At 37.7% G+C, this 15,295-nt stretch overlaps 1 protein-coding gene across 3 annotated transcripts in view; it reads left to right on the top strand.

Moving 5' to 3' along the window:
• Positions 1-15,295, top strand: part of RECK (reversion inducing cysteine rich protein with kazal motifs) — an 88,748-nt gene that overhangs the window by 4,204 nt on the left and 69,249 nt on the right. For all 3 annotated transcript variants that reach the window (XM_032240049.1, XM_032240050.1, XM_032240048.1), the window contains exon 2: positions 12,394-12,452. In XM_032240049.1, the coding sequence (XP_032095940.1) occupies positions 12,439-12,452 (14 nt within the window). In that variant the 5' untranslated portion in view covers positions 12,394-12,438. The remainder of the gene's footprint in view (positions 1-12,393; positions 12,453-15,295) is intronic.

Consider the following 15,295-nt stretch of genomic DNA (forward strand, 5'->3'; position numbering starts at 1 on the left):
TATATTGCTGATGGATTGGATGTGGGAAGTGAGGGAAGAAGGAATTAAGGATTACTCATAGGTTTTTTTTTAAATTATGAACAACTTTATGAAAGTTGATACCATATACTGAAGTAGGGAAGATGGAGGAAGAGCATTTTGGAGGAGGGTTGGCAGGTGAGGAAAGGAGGGAATCAAAAGTTCTATTTTTGCACATGTTTAGGATGAATATTAGTAACAATTATACTAGGTCCATTGCATATTAAGCCAAATCCCATACCTGTGAGTAATTCATTTAGCAAATATTTATTAAGCTATTAATACTGACAGACATTGTGATAGGCAGAGGTATAAAGTGGTAAGCAAAAATAGGGGCTTAAGTTTGGTGGGAAATTCAGACAGGAGATATCACCCCAAAATGTGTAATACCTACATTGCCAATATTATGTGGTTATATTAATACATACCTATTTATATCCTAAATCTGAAGAATATTTTTGAGGAGAAATCATGTGGTTTCATCAGGTATATAGCACATAGTATGATGGATGCTGTAAAGCGCATAGATAACTTGAACAAGACTGTAAGTGGAATATTAAGAAATGTGTTCTGACCATGAGACATACCATTGGGAGCCATACTTTTAAATCCTTTGTTTAGAGATGAGAGCCTTGCTGCAGAGTGGGGAAGGGAATTATCTAAGAATACTGACTATTAGCCTCTGAGAAGAGTACTTCTGAAGAGTCATTTGCTTTAGTTGTTTCGTAATGATGAATGTCGAGGTTATAGCTCCTTTGACTCCAGGGAACAAAACCCAAAATAAGTCAGGATTAGGGGGTTGGTTATATAGCATTTAACGGGAAATCACATGGAAAGCCAATGGTAGGAAATTTAGCACATCTCTACCTTAGGGACTGCTACAGGAACTAGAAAGTTGACAGGAACCAAGACTGGCAGGAAACTAGACTTGCCATGTGTTCTTTTAGAGACAGTCTCTATCTCTCATGGCTTCTCTTGTGTGCATCTCTTGCAGTTTTTTTCTCTCCTTCAGCCAGCTTCCTATTTATTGCACATGGTTTCCACACCCCCATAAAATGTCAGCTTCCCAGCCCCAACTCTTCTTGACCTTACAGCTGCAGAGCCCACCACCAACTGGCCGTCTGCATCTTACCTGAGTATATGATTTGGTCCAGTTTATCTTTTGACTTAAAAATCATATGATGATTTCTAAATTGTATATGAGTTACCATATGAAATATGGTACTGAAGTAGTATTAATATAGTGAGAAAGAAAATGTGTTGTACTTTTTTCTTGTTAAAAAGGCATTGTGAGGCCGGGCGCGGTGGCTTAAGCCTGTAATCCCAGCACTTTGGGAGGCCGAGGCGGGTGGATCACAAGGTCAAGAGATCGAGACCATCCTGGTCAACATGGTGAAACCCCGTCTCTACTAAAAATACAAAAAATTAGCTGGGCATGGTGGCGTGTGCCTGTAATCCCAGCTACTCAGGAGGCTGAGGCAGGAGAATTGCCTGAACCCAGGAGACGGAGGTTGCGGTGAGCCGAGATCGCGCCATTGTACTCCAGCCTGGGTAACAAGAGCGAAACTCCATCTCAAAAAAAAAAGGCATTGTGTAACTATAGAATATTACTACTTTTAAAAAATAGGTTTTAGGGGAACTGGTCATGTTTGGTTACATGGATAAGTTCTTTAGTGGTGATTTCTGAGATTTTGGTGCACCCACTACTATGATGTACCCAATGTGTAGTTTTTTATCCCTTACACCCTGCTCACTCTCCCACCCGCTGCCGAGCCCCCAAAGTCCATTGTATTGTTCTTATGCCTTTGTGTCCTCACAGCTTAGCTGCCACTTATAAGTGAGAACATACAATGTTTGGTTTTTCATTCCTGGGTTACTTCACTTAGAATATGTTCTCCAACTCCATCCAGGTTGCTGCAAATGCCATTAATTCATTCCTTTTTATGGCTGAGTAGTATTCCATGATGTGTGTGTGTGTTTGTGTGTACACACACACATACCGCACAAAGCACATTTTCTTTATCCACTTGTTGACCAATGGGCATTTGGGCTGGTTCCATATTTTTGCAGTTGCTAATTGTGCTGCTATAAGCATGCATGTGCAAGTCTCTTTTTCATATGGCTTATTTTCCTCTGGATAAATCCCTGGTAGTGGGATTGCTGGATCAAATGTAGATATATTTTTAGTTGTTTAAGGAATCTCCATACTGTTTTCCATAGTGGTTGTACTGGTTTACATTTCCACCAGCAATGTAAAAGTGTTCCCTTTCCACCACATCTGTTATTTTTCTATTTTTTAATTATGGCCATTCTTGCAGGAGTAAGGTGGTATTACATTGTGTTTTTGATTTGCATTTTCCGTGATGTTGAGCATTTTTTCATATTTGTTGGCCATTTGTATGTCTTCTTTTGAGAATTATCTATTCATGTCCTTAGCCCACTTTTTAATGGGATTATTTGTTTTTTTTTCTTGCCGATTTGTCTGAATTCCTTGTAGATTCTGGATATTAGTCCTTGGTCGGATGCATAGTTTTGAAAGATTTTCTCCCACTCTGTGGCTGTTTACTCTGCTGATTATTTCTTTTGCTGTGCAGAAGTTTTTAGTTAAGTCCCATGTATTTATCTTTGTTTTTGTTGCATTTGCTTTTGGGTTCTCAGTCATAAAATCTTCAGCTAATCCAATGTCTAGATGGGTTTTTCCGATATTATCTTCTAGAATTTTTATGGTTTCAGGTCTTAGATTTAAGCCTTTGAACAATCTTGAGTTGATTTTTGTATGAGGTGAGACATGAGGATCCAGTTTCATTCTTCTACATACAGTTTGCCAATTATCCTAGCACCATTTATTGAGTAGCATATCCTTTCCCCGCTTTGTTTTCATTTGTTTTCTTGAAGATCAGTTGGCTGCAAGTATTTTCTTTATTTCTGGGTTCTCTATTCTGTTCCTATGTGCCTATTTTTATACCAGTACCATGCTGTTTTGGTGACTGTAGCCTTATAGTATAGTTTCAAGTCGGGTAATGTGATGCCTCCAGATTTGTTATTTTTGCTTAGCCTTGCTTTGGCAATGTGGGCTCTTTTTGGCTTCTATATTAATTTTAGGATTGAAATAGACATTTTAGGAACTAGAATTTTTTCTAGTTTTGTGAAGAATGATGATGGTATTTTGATGGGAATTGCATTGAATTTGTCCATTGCTTTTGGCAGTGTGGTCATTTTAATCATATTGATTCTATCCATCCATGAGCATGGGATATGTTTCCATTTGTTTGTGTCATCTGTGATTTTTTTAGCAGTGTTTTGTAGTTTTCCTTGTAGAAGTCTTTCACTTCCTTGGTTAGATATATTTGTATGTTTTTTGTTTTTTGGGGTTTTTTTTGCAGCTATTGTAAAAGAGGTTGAGTTCCTGATTTGATTCTCAGAGTGGTCACTCTTGGTATATAGCAATGCTACTGATTTTATATCTTGATTTTGTATCCTGAAATTTTATTCATTTATCAATCTAGGAGCTTTTTAGATGAGTCTTTAGGGTTTTCTAGGTATATGATCATATCATTGGCAAGCAGCAACAGTTTGACTTCCTCTTTACCAATTTGGATGCCCTTGATTTCTTTCTCTTGTCTAATTGCTCTGGCTGGGACTTCCATTATTCCTTATTAATCAATGAATATAATTTTTTTTTTTTTTGAGACAGAGTCTCACTCTGTTGCCCAGGCTGGAGTGCAGTGGTGCCATCTCGGCTCAATGCAACCTCCACGTCCTGGGTTCAAGCGATTCTCCTGCCTCAGCCTCCTGAGTAGCTTGGATTACAGGCACATGCCACCATACCTGGCTAATTTTTTGGGATTTTTAGTAGAGACAGTGTTTCACTGTGTTAGCCAGGATGGTCTCAATCTCCTGACTTCATGATCCACCTGCCTTGGCCTCCCAAAGTGCTGGGATTATAGGTGTGAGCCACTGCACGTGGCCAGTGAATATAATTTTTGAGCTGAGCACTGTGCTAATTGTACCAAGAAGCTTACAGTTAACCTGGGGATACGAAGAGAACCCACATGAAATGATTAGAGAAGAGTTAAGTGTTAAAGTTTTCAATTCTTACTAGAATAGTAGGATCTTAAATAACAAAAACATCAACATGGTCTAAAGTTGTTGGAGAAGAAAGGCTTACTAAGAATTAAGATGGTAGTTAAGCCTTGTAATGTGTTTTGGATTTAAGTCAGCAGGAAAGGGGCGTCAAGCATTTCAGGCAAAGGACTGTGTTCTAGGTAAGTGTAGATTTTCTTTGTTAAAAGTAATAGAAGTTTAGGGAAGGAAAGACTAGAGAAAGACTTTGAAATTTTAGAATTGGAATAGCAGGAAGCCGTTGTAGGCTCTTGATTAGAAAAGTGATGTCATGAAAGACCTGCTTAAAAAAGTAATCTGGCAGTCATATTGGTGCTAGAATTGACAATGTAATTGGCTGTTACAGCAGTGCAATATGAGGCAAGAGGTAGAGAAGGATATCTGTAACTTGCAAATGATTCAGGGGAAAAAACAAAACATGTATCTATCCATACATACATACAGATAGATATGGCAGCATGACAAGATGTTAGCAATGTTAAATCGAGGTGGTTGAATGGAATGTTGTTGGGTATATGGGTTATCCTCTTACTATTTCGCTCTTCCTTGGCTGACTGTATACTTTATGCAGATATACACACACGTATATTTTTAAAGGGTTAAATGTGCCAATTGCCTGAATGTATTTATAAGTTAAAGTTGTAGTTCTCATTTAAATGTTTTTAAAGTGATTGTCATTTTCCAAGTTGTTTTGAAAATAAAAATTTGATTAAAAATAAGATTTTACATAAATAATAAAAATAAAACCAGATTTTGAATTTTTTTTAAATTTAGAATGACCTTTTTCCAGTATCAACTCAGATTTAGTTTTTTCTCCTGAAGTATGTGAAACACACTCAATGCGTGTGCATGCACACGCATATATGTATGTATATGTGTATATATATTTATACACACACACTGTTTTAGTTGTTATTTAGGAAGACATAATTAGAGAGATTTTTTTTTTTGAAATAAGAATGGCTTTTCATTAAGCAACTGAATTATAGCTTTTGTGAGCCATCTGTGGCAAAATCCCTTTTAACTTCAAAAATTATATAATTCTATGGATATTTCTTAGTTTGGATTAGAGTGTGTACTTGTTTTTTTTAAAGCTAGTTGGCTTTAAAGCTGCATTTTCTGCATGTGGCGGGAGCATGTGCTTCCTGCTTACTTGCCTGTCTTTAGTACACACATGGCCAAAACCAGCAGCTGAACATTGATGTTTCTAATTATTGGATAATTCTGCTTGTATATTTCCAGGCTACACTAATAACTTCTTAAGCCCAAAAAATGCGGCCTTTAGTAATCAATTTTTAATTTATATTAATTTTATAATCACAGACTCTTGGAATAAGAATGCAAGATATGACACTCATACTGATGTGTTTAATGAAGATACACTGTGCTTTTTATTTTCGTCATAATAGTATCACATTTTATTTTAAACTGTTCCATCTTTATCTGTTCAATTCCATTTTGTGAGAATAAGCAGAGTTTTAAACTGTTATTCTTGAAGAATATATTAGGATCAAATTATGAACTCAGAATATATCTAGAATTCATTATCTTCTCTTACAGAAAACGTTAGGCTTGGGAGAGTTTTGTTTTTTACACTATAGTAGTTGAATGACCCAATTCATCCCTTTTAATTGCTCTGAAAATGATAAAGACCCTTAATTGCCACATTAATTGCATTTGAATTCTTCCCCCATTCATAACGAAGGCATATGAATGGATGTCTATTTGTAGACATTTATTTCTTGAAAAATATGCAATGTTAAAGATTCTAGTAAGTTTTTACTATTTTTTTTTACTTCCTTTCTTCAAAGGAAGAAAAATATGTACTAATACAATAATGGCTAAGGGTAAGAATAGGGATAGAAAATGTGATGGAGCAGAGGTCCCCTGTCCTGTTCATGGAGGGTGGCAATCCTCTCAAGAGAAGACATGTACTGTTACAGAAGAATGCTTGTTTGGAAGAGGGAAAGGAGCTATTACCAGAATACTTCAGGCTGTCCTCTTTCATCCCATTTTGTCAGAAGTATCAAAAAGTCTTTTGGGAAGACTAGAAGGAAAATATGCTAAAATGTCAGCAGATGTTGTGGCAGGACAGTGGAAGTATACTTTTTCTTCTTGTTTTCCAAATTTTTGAGGTTTTCTTTTTTTTTTTTTTTTTTTTTTTTTTTTTTGAGACGGAGTTTCACTCTTGTTACCCAGGCTGGAGTGCAATGGCGCGATCTCGGCTCACCGCAACCTCCGCCTCCCGGGTTCAGGCAATTCTCCTGCCTCAGCCTCCTGAGTCGCTGGGATTACAGGCACATGCCACCATGCCCAGCTAATTTTTTGTATTTTTAGTAGAGACGGGGTTTCACCATGTTGACCAGGATGGTCTCAATCTCTTGACCTCGTGATCCACCCGCCTCGGCCTCCCAAAGTGCTGGGATTACAGGCTTGAGCCACCGCGCCCAGCCCAAATTTTTGAGGTTTTCTAATGAAAAAAATTATTTAAAAAATTTAACTTTGAGGGATACTCCCCTATAAATTTGACCTTCACCATTAAATAGGAAAAAAAGGCTTTTATAGTTATATTTTTAGTAAAACCTCTGTTATTGGAATTTTAATTGTAACACATTTTGTGTTTTTGTTCTAAATAGACCTTTGCTGCAAGAAACCGTTTTTCAAAAATCCCTGGGCCCAAATCAGACTCCTGTCTGCCTGATTGTTTACTTTTTCTGAGCCTTTTTCTGTTTATTGGGACCATATGTTATCCTGAATTATCTTTGCTTATGACCAGCAGGATTTTCTGCCCTCATACGACTTTTGTGTTAGAAGCTAGTAACAGAAAGGCCAACTTCTAGAGCACTTCAAAAGGGCACATCATTATCACTCAGGAAAGCCTTTTTTTCTGTCTGCCCTCCCAATCTAATGAGGGTAGGGACATAGCAGAATCTTAGGAGATGTATGTAATTTGGTGTGCCATTGCAGATGAGGAGTTATAAGAAAGCCTCGGCTGGGTGTGGTGGCTTATGCCTGTAATCCTAGCACTTTGGCAGGTCAAGGTGGGTGGATCACTTGAGACCAGGAGTTCAAGACCAGCCTAGGCAACATGGTGAAACCCCATCTCTACTAAAAATACAACAATTCGCTGGGGATGGTGGTGCACACCTCTAATCCCAGCTAGTAATACTTGGGAGGCTGAGGATCACGTGAACCCAGGAGGTGGAGGTTGTAGTGAGCCAAGATCGCACCACTGCATTCCAGCCTGGGCGATAGAGCGAGATTGTCTCAAAAAAACAAACCCTCATGAGTGCTTCAGCCCTCCCTGTGTTAGCCTTAACAAAAAATAACTACAGTCTTACTACAATCAAGGCACATTTTTTTCTTCTGAAATGTAGTGAAATTTTTATGTGTCCTTCAGAATTTTGTAAGCCAAATGTTTAGAACTTCAAGACACATTTTGCTGTAGAAATAGTATTAGAAAGCCAGGCCCACAACAGTCTTTTATGAAACTAAACTGTAGTAATATGGCAGTAATATCCTAGACCCTATCATTGTTTTTTTTTTTTTTTTTTTTTTTTTTTTTTTGAGATGGAGTTTCGCTCTTATTACCCAGGCTGGAGTGCGATGGTGTGATCTCGACTCACCGCAACCTCCACCTCCTGGGTTCAGGCAATTCTCCTGCCTCAGCCTCCTGAGTAGCTGGGATTACAGGCATGCACCACCATGCCCAGCTGATTTTTTTTGTATTTTTAGTAGAGACGGGGTTTCACCATGTTGACCAGGATGGTCTCGATCTCTTGACCTCGTGATCCACCCGCCTCGGCCTCCCACAGTGCTGGGATTACAGGCGTGAGCCACCGCGCCTGGCCAACCCTGTCATTGTTTTATGGAAAAATGATTTCCAGTTTCAAATTCAGAAACCTAGTTGGTAAGATCTGAAGACGACTTCTGTTATTCCTTTGTTTAGTCATTCATTTCCCCTCAGTACCAATTCTTTCAATCAAAAAATTTCTATTTTTATCTAATATGTATACTGAAGTTATATAGATTTTATTTCAAGAGAAGATTATGTTGCATACACACACACACACACACACAGGTTAAATATATATAAATGTAAAAATAGGTGTTTTAAATGATTGTACCAGATCTACCTGCCTGAAATGTATTTTTCCCTCCTTTTGTCTTTTGACTTGCCAATCCTAGATAGCCAACGACCATTCCAGCCCTATCCTCTTTTCAGTCTTCTGCACTCTACAACAGTTACATGCCTCTGATGATTATCACTAAAGCCAATTTATGAATTCCTCTGGAGCCATAATGCTGCCTGGCAACCTTTTTCCTTTTCTCTAATTTGACATTTCTTTCTCTAAGTTGATGAAGTAGTGTTCTTTTGAACACAAGTTTGAGAAACATATTTATAGTTGTTTCCTCTCTCTATTTTCCCAAATGGCTGTTTCAGACCTCTGTAATTTCAACTCAAGCCCCCAATCCTCTCCCAGCCCTATTTATTTTCAGATCTAATCACTATTTCACTGAGAAAAAGGTGCTTTCAACTTCTCTCTTAATTTATTAGTGTCCAAAAAAAAAAAAAAATTTATCAGTGTCCTTAAAGTCTTTACTCTTGTCTAGATTTTGTCCTACTACCAGATGGTAACCTGGATGAAGTTAGAGAGCATACTTTTTGTTCACTATTGTATCCCTATTTCTAAACACATGCCTCTTTTAAAAATCCACATGCCCTTCCAGGAGCTGCCTCGTTTCTCTATGTTCTGTTTTACTTCCAACTGGATATAATGTAATTCAGTTCTGCCACCCAGAATCAACACCTACCCCACAAGTTGAAGGACATGGTCCCCAACAGGATTGCCCTGACTCCAGATACTAGCTTCAGTTCAGGGGTCCCCAGGCCACCCACACTTTTGACCAACTGGCTATAAATCCAGGGTTCCCATGACCCCTTCAGGTTCAGTAATTTACTAGACCAACTCACAGAATTGTGGGAAGCTCTATACTTTAAGTTATGGTTTTAATATAAAGGGTACAATTCAGGAAGACCTACCAAATAAAGAGCCTTATAGGGTGAGATCTAGGAGGGATTGCAGAGCTTCTGTGTCCTCTTATGGAATCAGGTGCATCATCTTCCCAGCACATCAATGTGTTCAACAGGAAAACTCCACTGAGTTTCTATGTCCAGAGTTTTGATTGGGGTTTCATTACATAGGCATGCTTGATTGAATTATTGGCCCTATGGTTGAGATCCATCTGCAGTCCCCCTTCAATCCCTGGAAGTTGGGAGATCAGGTTGATACCATGTGACTCAAAGCCCCAGCTTTTTAAACACATGACTGTTCTTTCTGCTGTTCCCAGCCCCGATCCTGAAACTATCTAGGTCAGGGGTGTCTAATCTTTTGGCTTCCCTGGGCCACATTGGAAGATGAATTGTCTTATGCCACACGTAAAATATACTAATACTAATGGATAGCTGATGAGCTAAAAAAAAAAAAAAAAAATCTCATAATGTTTTAAGAAAGTTTACTAATTTGTGTTGAACCACATTCAAAGCTGGGCCTGGGCCACATGTGACCCATGGGTCACGGTTTGGGCAAGCTTAATCTAGTTGAGACCATGGGGTCACCTCATTAGCATAACAAAGATACTAGTATTACTCAAGAAATTCCAAGGAGGAACCAGAGAGAAAGGCCAGTCAAATTATTTATTATACAGTGCTCTACAACTGCTCAAAAGTAGAATCTTCAAAAGAATTGTCTGTATTTTCTTTTCTTGGATTCTCTCTTGAACTCGCTGCAGTCAGGCTTTTGCCTGTACTGTTTCACATTGATGACACTTATTTAAGGTCATCATCAATATCTTTCATGTTGCTAAATACTGTGATCAGTTTGTGATCATTACTTGATAGCAGTATCTAACATGGTTAATGTCTTTTTGAAACATTTTATTTGGCTTTTTGTACACCATTCTTTCTCTTAATTATCTTCCCATACATTGGCCACTCTCCCCTGTCTCTGAAGGATGGAATGCAGTGCTCAGTTCTCAGATCTTGTCTCTCCCAGATGCCATCATGGCTTTAAATATCATCTACGTAGTGTGACTCCCAAATTCTCATCTCCAGTTTGGAGTCTTCCTGAACTCATATATTCAACTTCCTACTCAATATATTGTTTTGGATATCTAATAGGCATCTCAAAATTATATCTAAAACTGAATTTCTGATCATCTCTTTCTCTCAGATCTCCTTCCTTAGGCTTTTCCATTCAGTTAATGGTATTTCTAGATATTTCTGTCTTCCCACTTTCTTGGACCAAAAACCTTAGGGTCATTGTTGATTCTTTTTCTTCCGTATCCCATTTCCAATTCATTAGCATATCCTGCCAGCTTTATGTTCATTATATATCCAGATTCTGATTATTTAATACCATCTCCACTGCTGCCACCCTAGTTGAAGACACTACAGTCCCGTATCAAGACTACTGCAATAGCCTATTAGTGTTCCCTTCCTTGCTCCTATGTATTAAATTTTTAACACAGGAACCACAGTGGCCTTTTAAAAGTATTATTCAGATTATAGCATGCTGCCCAAAACCTGTTAGTGGTTTTTCCATCCTTCTCAAAGTAAAAACCAAAGTTCTTATGATGGCCTGTATGATCTGGTCTCCCTCTGTGATCACATTATGTCCTACTCTCCCCTTCAGTCATTCTTTTCTAGCCGCACTCCTTACTATTCTTTGAACACACCAGAAACTTTGCACTTGCTGTTCCCCTCTTTTGGAAAATTCAATGTGGCTTATTCCCTTACTTTAAGGTGTCTGCTTGAGTGACATCTTTTGAGTGAAGCCTTCCTAGCCTGCCCTACAAAATACCCACTCACTCCCACACACGCATTCTCCTTACCCTTTAACCTGCTTTATTATTGCCATAACATTTACCAACATTTCACATTCATAGTCGCTCTCTCTCTGTCTCCATGTATATGTGTGTGTGTATTTATATATGTATGTGTATATATACATGTATAGTTTATTTAATATCTGCTCTTTAATCGCTAAGAGAACAGAGACTTATGTTTTTTTAATGAATGATCAATGCCTAGTACTTAAGCTACTCATAAAAGTTTTTTAAGTTAATAAATATCTTGAAAGAAGTATTCCCTGTTTCTTTCCAGGGATAGTGCCTTCTCATACACACTTGGTTTTATCCTCTTTGGAGTCCTCTTGAGACTTGGCTCTATCAGAAGAACATTAGCTCTCTACTGCCCTTTTCTATCTGTAAAGAAGATCAAGTATTTTCCACTCTGAAAAGGTAGGGGTGGGATCTTGTAACCTAGCATCTTTGCTAGTTACTACTTTCTTTTTTCTTCCCATCATGGCCAGACTTCTTATGACTCTATTTTTGATGTCTGTCTGTACTTCCTCACCTCTGGTTTACTCCTTAATATCATTCACTCCTACCAGTTCCATAGAAAGTACCGGTGAAGCTCACCAAAGTGGCTAATTAGTAAACCCATTTCCTTTTTTCATTCTTCAGTCTAACTTGACTCTTATGGTACATGACACTAACTACTCCCTCTCCTGTGATGCCACTCTCATGGTTAACCTACTTTTCTGACTGTTCCATCTCAGGTTCTTTCCTTTCCTTCCATGTCTCAGATGTTGCTCTTCTTTAGAATCTGGTGCTATGTTCTCTTCTCACTAGAAACTCTCCCTAGACAATATCATTCATTTCCATATACCTCCTTTGTGCTGATGAGTTCTGAATTTGGATCTTTAGGCTTGGCTTTACCTGCACTCCAGACTTGAATTTCTCACTTTACTGAGTTTCCATCAGGATATTCTATAGGAACCTCAGATTCACAGGTCCAAAACAAAATTCGCTTTCTTTTTATCAGTTGACTTTTTATTATTGATTTAATAATATCTGTAGTCCACATGGTAATTGTAAGGATTAGATAAGAAAATGCATACAACAAACTTAGTCAAATTATGGGACATAGAAAGCACACACTAAACAGTAGCTGTAATTATTACATGATAGTCGTCCCTAATAGACTGCAAGCTTCTTGAGGACAGGGACTATGTCCTCAAACCGACACTGTCCTTGACTTGTAATAGGTCCTCAGTAAAGGTTTGTTGAGTTAAAATGAATAATAGTAATAATAGTCTATTGAATAAATGGTTTATGTAACCATCTGAATTAGCTTAGTCATCTTGTTTAACAGTGGAACAACATTCTATGTTTATTTTTTCTCCCTAGGTGCATTGTGTTGTAATCATTCAAAGGATAACCAAATGTGCCGTGATGTCTGTGAACAGGTAAGATTGCATAACAGTTATAGAGGCAGCCAGGCATACTGGCTCATGCCTATAATCCCAGCACTTTGGGAGGCCAAGGTGGGAGGATTGCTTAAGGCCAAGGATTCAGGACCAGCCTGGGCAACATAGCAAGACCCCAGTCTCTAAAAAATAAAAATAAATAAATTATAGAGGCTACTATACAACTATTTATTAAGTATAATTGTTTTTGGAGAAGTCTGTTGGACAGTACCTTAACTAATTGTCCAGGGTTCACATCACCAATAATGGGACAAAGTGACATGTCTGCTGACACGATACACTGAGAAGGCAAATATTAGCTTATAGAATTCCTGCCAAAAATGCACAATCTGAATTTTGAAGAAATAATCAGGCAAATCCAGTTTGAGAAATTTTTCAAAACATCAACATGTACTCTTTAAAAGTGTCAGTGTTATAAAAACAAAGAAAGGCTAACAAACTGTTATACATTAAAGGAAACTAAAGAAACCTAACAGCTAAATGCAATATGTGATCCTGAATTGGATCCTGGAATGAAAGAAAATTGCATTGGTAAAATTTGAATATAGACTGCATATTAAGTAATAGTATTATATCAATACTGTGATCCTGAATTTGGTGATTAGATTGTGGTTAGGTATGATGGTGTCCTTGTTCTTAGGAGATACATGCTAGGATTTAGAAATGAATGAACATAATGTCTATAACAAATTCTAACATAATCCTTCAAAATAATAGTATGTAGTAATATGTGTATATATGGAGAGAATTAAAGCAAATGTTGCAAAGTGTTAAGGATGGGTGCATCTTGATGAAGACCATGTAGGTATTCATTGTACTATTCTTAAAAGTTGCCTGTAGGTTTGATTTTTTCTGGTTGAACCTGTTTATGCAAGTTCCCCCTGAAGCACCACCTGTTCATAAAGTCCTACTTTTCTTTCATAGTCTTGATCATGTACGTCTAGCCTTAGCATTCAAGAAATAATAGTTTCAGTCATCTTTTAGAAGGGTTTGTAAGTAATGACGTGGATCTTGTTATGTTTTAAAACTGGGAGAACTACTTAACTGGGACCATAACTTCTCATAAGTAATAATAATGTGGATGTAGAAAGATTTTGCAAGATATTGTCTGATTATAAGACCCAACACTGATTCAGCTCATCTAAATGGCTACCGGAGAATTCAGTGACATCTCAAATCACTATTGCAAATTAAGCTTGCTGCACATTTACTACCAGAAGAATAGCTTTTTAAAGCAATAATGGCCCCTTGATGGTGTAATCATAATAAGGAAGCTTTTAAAGTAGCTCTGCTACTTTGGGAAACATGGCTTACCTGACTTTTCACTTTGTTTCTTTTTCTATTGATGTTCTTTCTATAGGGTGAATGTTTTTTAGGAGGTGTCTTGTAATGAAGCACCAGCAGCAGGCAAAGTCTAATTTCTTAAAATCTGGAATGTTAGAAATTCTTTAACTTAGCAAATTAATTGAATACTATAGTCACCCTAATGAATATCCTTCTTCCCCAACAAAGTTCTTAATTAATTGAGAAATAAGACAGACAGGTCCAGAAATATTACTTTTATTACTAGTTACACAGGTGTCAAATGTGACTTTTATCTCCAGGCACACACTAAGTGACAGAATTAGACTTAATCCCAGAGGAGGAGAGGTAAGGGCTGTGATACATATGTTTGCTTTCTCCTACCAAACTCAATGGTCAGCTAAGTCAGTCATCCTGATCATGGGAGAAGTGTATGACGGGTGTGGAGAGAGACCAGGGCTGTTAAAATTCATAGAGCTTACTTCAAAGAGAAGGAAATACTGTGAGTGAGGAATCATTATTTCTTTAACAGTAGGGAATGAAGACAGGATGGAGTCTTGATGACATTTAGGTTTTTGAACTGAGTAAATAGTATTCTTGATGACTCTAGGAGGTTAGGGAAAATATTTGGTTTGAGGAGATGAGTTGAATTTTCAATGAAAACCACTATATGAAGACAGGGATTTGGAATTAAAACTTTTGGAATTGGAATTTAGATAAGAAGTCAGGGCTGATAGCTTATAATATTCAGCAAAATAAGTGTGATGATTTATAGTGAAACTGTCAACAGTGTCAGATGCCACAGAAAAGTCAAGGAGTTTGAGATCTGAGAAAAGGCCCTTAGTTAAAAAAAAAAAAAAAATCAGTTTGTAGAGATTTTAAAAACATCTCCCTGCAGCAGATATTTTTGTTTGCTTTGTTTATGATGAATTCCTTGGTGCCTAGAACAGTTAGAACAGTACCTAACACTCAAAACTCTCAATAAATATTTCTAGATTGACTGGAGCAGTGGAGCTAAAAGTCATACTGCAGGCATTAGAATTTTAAAAATAAAAATATTTACAGTTATGGGCTGGGCATGGTGGCTCATGCCTATAATCCCAGCACTTTGGGAGGCCGAGGTGGGTGGATCACGAGGTCAGGAGTTCAAGACCAGTCTGGCCAAGATGGTGAAACCTTGTCTTACTGAAAATGCAAAAATTAGCCAGGTGTGGTGGCATGCACCTGTAATCCCAGCTACTTGGGAGGCTGAGGCAGAGAACTGCTAAAACTGAGAGGTGGAGTTTGCAGTGAGCCAAGATCGCACCACTGCATTCCAGCCTGGGTGACAGAGAGAGACTCTGTTTCAAAAAAAAGAAAAGAAAAGAAAAATTACAGTTATGTAATTTTTCAGACTTACAAAAATGTATTCAGTTTTTGTATATGTCTTGTTTTCCCAACTATACTATGAATTGCTTGAATATAGGGATCGTGTCTTACTGCCTATGTTGTACTCATGTCCCTGCTCATGCAAACTGATT

Source organism: Sapajus apella, unplaced genomic scaffold, assembly GCF_009761245.1.
Source record: "Sapajus apella isolate SASKATOON/1434 unplaced genomic scaffold, GSC_monkey_1.0 scaffold46, whole genome shotgun sequence".
Classification (NCBI taxonomy): Eukaryota; Metazoa; Chordata; class Mammalia; order Primates; family Cebidae; genus Sapajus; species Sapajus apella.